We start from the raw sequence: 6,654 nt of genomic DNA, 5'->3' as shown, positions 1-6,654 counted from the left end.
CCAGACTTAGAGTCAGTAGCAGTTGCCTCCTCCACAGGCTCAGCCAGTGACCCTGGTCCTCCTCCTCAAGACTGTGTGATTCAGAACAGCAGCTCCAGAGACTCCATCAAGCCTCTTGTCCAATACCTCTGGCTCATTTTTGTTCTTGCCTGCCTTTTCTTATATCACCCTAGGAAATGAAGCTCAAGAGGTTAGAAATGAGTATTGTGCCAAGGCCTGGACCTACCTATGAGCATGCGCCCGAGGAAATGTGGGATTCTGGTTCGTGAACACATCCCTGGAGCCACTCCAAGGACTTCAAATTTGTTAGGAAATTGGGAGAAGGTGAGCTGGGCAGAAAGGACATGAATGCCAGGGACCTATTTTGGGCACCCAGGGAGTCAACCTCCAGGGAAATTTTAGAGCACTGACAAAGTCATAATCATAAGGCTCCAGGAAGCCTCTGCCCCAGCTCCACAGTTGTCCAGGACTCCTCCTCTCCAAGCCAGGCTCGCCCCAGTTGTGAGCACTGGTCTTCTTTTTCTCCTACAGGTCTTTTTCTCCACTTGATATTAGCCAAAAAGCCAAGAAGCAATTTCTTTAGGCCTTTTTCCTCCACCCCAGACACAATTTGTCTTTTCTGGGTCCAAAATATGCCTTGGGATTGGACAAAAGCTCTTTTATTTACCGCCATTCTTTAGCCCTTCTCCCAGTCCAGGAAGAGAAGTCTGAGGAGTTAGTAGGTAGTGACCCTGAGTGGGTAGGAAATACACGGTGTGAGGAGGATACGAAACAGCCCCACAAAGAGGCAAGAGTGGGAAAAGAGTCCAGAAAGTGCAATCTTCTCCGGATCACATATTTCATGCCCCTATTTTTGAGAACAAATTATATGTCAATTGGCCTGCATAAGATGTGAAAAGGATGGAGGCAAGCTGGCACTGATGTCTGAACTTCAGTTAACCCACAGGACCAAGGCTAATGCATGCTGTTCTGGTAGCTGAAGTCCAAGGAGAATCTAAAGATGGAATGACTACCCCTAAGCCTCAAATGCACTCGCAGTTTTCCTGAGTTGACTCATAGTGGCATGGAATGAGGCTGGCAATGCCAACGGCCGTGGGCACCAGAAGGTGAGACCAGCTCCATAAAGGCGTTATTGGCTTAGGAATGAGGCTGATGCTAGGGGTTCTTGGTACACGGAGTTGCAACAAGGGAGAGTTAACTGGTGCCGCGGCTCCAGGGACAGGATCCGCCCTGCTCAGTTATCAGGCTCTTGGTGGTGATATTACAAGGGGCTCAGGGACCCTACCAGCTGGCACTGGTTCCAATAACAAGGCAGGCACAGGAAAAAGTCTCTTCAGGAAAAATCTGCCACCACTGCCTGAGACCTCATAAGGGAAGGCATGGGAGGGCAGCTTTCTGATGGAGTAAAATTGGGACTGCAACTAAAAAGGAAGAGTAGCTGGGCAAAATCTATACACAGTTGTGGTGCCAAGGGCAGAGGTGATGTCCTTACTGGGACCAACGTCATCAATGCTTCTGAAGAGATTCTTGAGATTCTTAAAAGAAGAGGGGTCAAATCAGGGTCAATGTCAGGACAGGGCTACGTGCTCCTCTCTTCAATGTGTCCAGGGGACTGGGCAGCAGAAGGCACTCTCACTGGGTCAGCACCTAGTGGCGGAAGAAGGTGGCCCTTTTAATCAGAAGGAATAACTACCTAGAACTTAAAGCAAACCCCCACATGTAAGGCTATAAACACATAGACCATACTGTAAAGATGTAAACTTTCTACTAATGACTCATCTGAAGTTAGCTTACATGCTTTTCTTATCTGATAACTATTGCTGCCTTTCGGTTTACATACCTCATCCTTCTTTATCTCTTAAAAATCATCTTCGCTATTTTCCTCTCTTCTAAAATCACCTTTGGCTCCTATGATGGAATTATATATATGTTTACATATATAAACGTTTAGTAACTTTTTGTGGCGTACTGATGAGAAAACCATTACCTTGCAGTTACTCATTAGCATCACCAGGTGGCACTGGTGTGAAGTTCAATCCACTTGTAAAAATTTATTTGGGGTGGGAATGATCTCAGACTTTTCTTTTTTCTTTTCTTCCTCTTCCTCTTCCCCTCCTCCTCCTCCTCTTCTTGTTCTTCTTCCTTCTCCCTATCTCCTTCCCCTCCTCCCCTTCTTTCCTTCTTCTTCTTTTTTTTTTTTTTTCTGATACAGGGTGGCACTCTGTCACCCAGGCTGGAGTACAGTGGCATGATCACAGCTCACTGTAACCTCAACCTCAACCTCCCGGACTCAAGTGATCCTCCCACCTCAGCCTCCCCAGTAGCTGAGACTACAGGTGTGCACCACCATGCCCGGCTGACTTTTTTTTTTTTTTTTTTGTAGATACTGGGTTTCATGATGTTGCCAAGGCTGGTCTCAAACTTCTGAGCTCAAGTGATCTGCCCACCTTGGATTCACAAAGTGCTGGGATTACAGGCACAAGCCACTGCAACTGGCCCTTTCCTTTGAGTAGATGGAAAAAATTGCATCCCGCCAGGCACAGTGGCTCACGCCTATAATCCCAGCACTTTGGAAGGCCAAGGCAGGTGGATCACCTGAGGTCAGGAGTTGGAGACCAGCCTGGCCAACATGGCGAAACCCCGACTCTACTAAAAATAAAAAATTAGCCAGGCATGGTGGCACACATCTGTAATCCCAGCTACTCGGGAGGCTGAGGCAGGAGAATCGCTTAAACCCGGGAGGCGGAGGTTGCAATGAGCTGAGATGGTGCCACTGCACTCCAGCCTGGATGACAGACTGAGACTACGTCTCAACAACAACACTACCACCAACAACTAAACAACAACAACAAACATTGCATCCTCAAATCTGTCTTCACCTACTGTCCTTTCTAGATGCACTCTCCCACCCCATTCCTTAGCTTAACAGGAGCTGACACTACATTCAAACTGTCAGTCAGTCATGTAAGGTGAACAGAAACGTATCGATCTTTTTTTTTTCTTCACTTTGTCCCAGTGCCAGACTTGAAATTGTCATATTTAGGGGTTAACCTGCCATTTTCACAGGTCTTTCTCATCACCAACCATTTCTTTCTTTCTTTCTTTTTTTTTTTTGAGACAGAGTCTCACTCTGTCACCCTGTCACCCAGGCTAGAGTGCAGTGGCACGATCTTGGCTCACTGCAACTTCTGCCTCCTGGGTTTAAGCAATTCTTCTGCCTCAGCCTCCTAAGTAGCTGGGTTTACAGGCACCCGCCACCACACCCAGCTAATTTTTGTATTTTTAGTAGAGACAGGGTTTCACCATGTTGGTCAGGCTGGTCTCAACCTCCTGACCTAGTGATCCGCCTGCCTCAGCCTCCCAAACTGCTGGGATTACAGGTTTGAGCCACCGTGCCCAGACTCTTTCTTTTCTTTCTTTCTTGTTTTTTTTTTTTTTTTTTGAGATGGAGTCTTGCTCTGTCACCCAGGCTGGAGTGCAACGGCGCAATCTCGGCTCACTGCAACCTCTGCCTCCCAGGTTCAAGCGATTTTCCTGCCTCAGCCTCCCAAGTAGCTGGGACTACAGGCAGGTGCCACCATGCCCAGCTAATTTTTGTATTTTTAGTAGAGACAGGGTTTTTCCATGTTGACCAGGCTGGTCTCAAACTCCTGACCTCAGGTAATCCGCCTCGCCCTCCCAAAGTGCTGGGATTACAGGCATGAGCCAACACACCTGACCCCAATCATTTCTTTCATTCCCAATCCAGGCATTTCTTACCTCACAGCCCCTGCTTACAGTTCTCACCTGACCTGGGAGGCTGACTCTGGACGTTCTGCTGATATTTTCTCCCACTATCCTGCTCAGGTGGTGGTTTAAGTGTTCCACAGCAAAAACAGCAGCAACAACAGAAACAGCAACAAGTGAGCAGTGTACACAGGATGACAAGTGTCTAAAAGGTAGGCGAGAATGGCCTCAGTCCAGCAGTTTTCTATATGACTGCTCAAGCTTCCCTCCCTCAATCCTCCTGGCACCCAGAAAATGAGACAACAGAAGCATTTGTCATAAGGAGAGGAAGGTCACCCTTCTTTCCTTATTCTTAAGGGACCTAGAGAATTGTGTACCTTGAACCAACAACTATTCAGAATAAAATAGTATCTGACGCCTTCTTCACCAAAGTGATCATACAGATATATTCCCAATGAGCCATGCTGGTCGTAAATTTTCCGCTTCTTAGGGTCGCTCAGTATGGCATGAGCTGCGTTGATCTCTTTGAATATTTCTGCTGCTTGAGTATTCCCTGGATTCTTGTCGGGATGATACTGCAAGGCCAGTTTCCTACCCAGGCGATACCCAAAAGGAGGGTGGGGAAGCAATGGGGAATGGCTGGGGAAGGAGGCTTAGGATCAATGACAGGGATTAGTCTCTAGAGAGTGCAGAAGGAATGCATGAGATGTGGTACAAGGATGGAGGCAAGCATCCAAGGTTTAAACTCCTTCCCATACTATAATGAAGAGGGTGATGGCCCCATTTGGCCCCAAAGTGAGGGCTTGTTGGAACTTAAAAATGGGTCATAGGGCCAGGTGCATTGGCTCACACCTGTAATCCCAGCGCTTTGGGAGGCTGAGGTGAGTGGATCATGAGGACAGGAGTTTGAGACCAGCCTGGCCAACATGGTGAAACCCTGTCTCTACCAAAAACACAAAAAATTAGCTAGGCGTGGTGGCAGGCACCTGTAATCCCAGTTACTCGGGAGGTTGAGGCAGGAGAATCACTTGAACCAGGAAGGCGGAGGCTGCAGTGAGCCGAGACTGCACCACTGCACTACAGCTTGGGCAACAGAGCGAGACTCTGTCTCCAAACAAACAAACAAAAAAACGGTCGTAGGCCGGGCACAGTGGTTCACGCCTATAATCTCAGCACTTTGGGAGGCCGAGGTGGGTAGATCACCTGAGGTCAGGAGTTTGAGAACAGCCTGGCCAACATGGCAAAACCTTGTCTCTACTAAAAATACAAAAATTAGCCAGGCGTGGTGGTGCACGCCTGTAGTCCCAGCTTCTCAGAAGGCTCAACAGTCTCTGTCTCTGCTTTGGGACAGGGTGAGACTTTCTCTCAAAAAAAAAAAAAAAAAAAAAAGAAGAAGAAGAGTCAGATAGCAAAACAGATACAGAAAGAAAAAGGCTTTAAGGGGGAAATTCCAAGGATCCATAAAGGACTGAGGTCTGAACCTGTAGGATTTTTTGACGTCTTCAGGTGAGGCACCCTTCTTAAGCTCCAGCACTGCATAGAGGCTCGTCCCACTTTTGGATAGCCGGTGGGCTGCTTCGTTCATGGTAGACATGATCTGAGCCAGAGGAGAAGCCGCATCTGTGAGAACTTCTACAAGTAAGGGCCCGGAGAAGTGCACTTCCAGTAACAGGAAACTCACTACCTTCAGGGATTAGGCAGGTAAATGATGACAGAAGGACAAGGATAAGATAACAGTGAGTGGGATCTGTGGCTAGCAGGAGAATTCAGGTGATCAGAAACATTCAGATTTTAAGGAGGAAACATCTTCTCCTCACATTTCCCAGCGTCCTCCAGCTACACAGACCTCCAGACATCCCACATCCTAAGGTGCTGTAAGCTAGGAGAGGTCTAAACCAGGAAAAGAGCCTGATTTTGTCTAGCGCTTCTACTACCTGGAGTAAACACCTCTGGGTCTGTCCAAGCTCACTGCCGGGTTTGAAAGACCAGGGCGGCCCCAGCCTGAACAGATTGGATCAGGAATCAGAAAGATCCACAACTTCTTTTTTTTTTTTGACAGAGTTTTTTGCTCTTGTCGCCCAGGCTGGAGTGTAATGGCGTGATCTGGGCTCACTGCAACCTCTGCCTCCTGGATTAAAGCGATTCTCCTGCCTCAGCCTCCCGAGTAGCTGGGCTTACAGGCACCCGCCACCATGCCCGGCTAATTTTCTGTATTTTTAGTAGAGTCAGAGTTTCACCATGTTGGTCAGGCTGTTCTTGAACTCCTGACCTCAGGTGATCCACCCACCTCAGCCTCCCAAAGTGCTGAGATTACAGGCGTGAGCCATCGAGCCTGGCTGATCCACAACTATTAAGAGAAAAACACTTCAGACCAAACCGTGTGCGGCCTAACAGAAGTCAAGTGTCCAAGAGCCTGGCGGGGGCGGGGAGTGCTTGCAGCTAGGCCCGGACTTGCTTCTTCCCTTCAGTCTCCTGCTCTCAAACCACCCCACTTCTGTCCCTCAGAGGTGAGGCACTGGGGAGAGGAGGAGGAGGACTCAGGGGCTCGAGAAGGAAGAGAAAAGGCGTTGCTGTGGGAAAGACCTGGCAAGGAACAGGCAGCAGAACCCCAGAGCGCAGGGTAGAGGCCTGCGGCCCAGGAGAACCAAGCAAGGCAAGGAGCTCAAAGGGAGAGCTCTGAGTGTGCAGGGCACCTCTGGCCCTGTGCCGACTCCTCACCCGGGTCTGGCCCTTTACCTGGGAGTCGTTCTGTTAAGCCAGGTAGGTGCCCTTCATCCTCTTGGGTGTGAAACTTCACACCGGCCGGGTCCAGTAGCTGACTGCGCTTGCGCGCAGCGCCGACGCTGCGGGTCAGGGCAAGTCGTTTTTTGGCGCCCCCGGAAGCACTGGGTGGGGAGGCCACACTGGCCCTGGGACTTATTTCGCGCG

General features: G+C 49.1%; 1 protein-coding gene across 11 annotated transcripts; it reads right to left on the bottom strand.

The window, feature by feature from the left end:
* Positions 1-641: 641 nt before the first annotated feature.
* LOC105479756 (DnaJ heat shock protein family (Hsp40) member C5 gamma) lies at positions 642-6,606 on the bottom strand. Of its 11 annotated transcripts, none has more exons than XM_011737970.2 (6): positions 6,463-6,604; positions 5,208-5,346; positions 4,104-4,365; positions 3,787-3,931; positions 1,841-1,908; positions 642-1,647 (listed from the first exon to the last, which is right to left on the bottom strand). In XM_011737970.2, the coding sequence occupies exons 2-5, from the start codon at positions 5,318-5,320 to the stop codon at positions 1,859-1,861; spliced, it is 570 nt and encodes a 189-aa protein (XP_011736272.1). In that variant the 5' UTR covers positions 5,321-5,346; positions 6,463-6,604; the 3' UTR covers positions 642-1,647; positions 1,841-1,858. The 11 variants fall into 11 exon arrangements, with proteins under 11 accessions (XP_011736272.1, XP_011736274.1, XP_011736268.1 ...); XM_011737972.2 differs by having other exon boundaries at positions 4,104-4,317; positions 6,463-6,602; XM_011737966.2 differs by lacking the exon at positions 1,841-1,908 and having other exon boundaries at positions 6,463-6,606.
* Between the last annotated feature and the right edge of the window lie 48 nt (positions 6,607-6,654).

Source organism: Macaca nemestrina, chromosome 13, assembly GCF_043159975.1.
Source record: "Macaca nemestrina isolate mMacNem1 chromosome 13, mMacNem.hap1, whole genome shotgun sequence".
Classification (NCBI taxonomy): Eukaryota; Metazoa; Chordata; class Mammalia; order Primates; family Cercopithecidae; genus Macaca; species Macaca nemestrina.
This window is presented reverse-complemented; position numbering and strand designations above follow the sequence as displayed.

Coding starts and splice junctions, on each gene's coding strand:
- LOC105479756 (XM_011737966.2), bottom strand. CDS start 5,320: ATGTCTACCATGAACGAAGCAGCCCACCGGCTATCCAAAAGTGGGACG. Junction 3,932..4,103: donor TGAATAGTTGTTGGTTCAAG/GTACACAATTCT, acceptor CCTACCTTTTAG/ACACTTGTCATCCTGTGTAC. Junction 1,648..3,786: donor GAGTCAGCCTCCCAGGTCAG/GTGAGAACTGTA, acceptor TTCCGCCACTAG/GTGCTGACCCAGTGAGAGTG.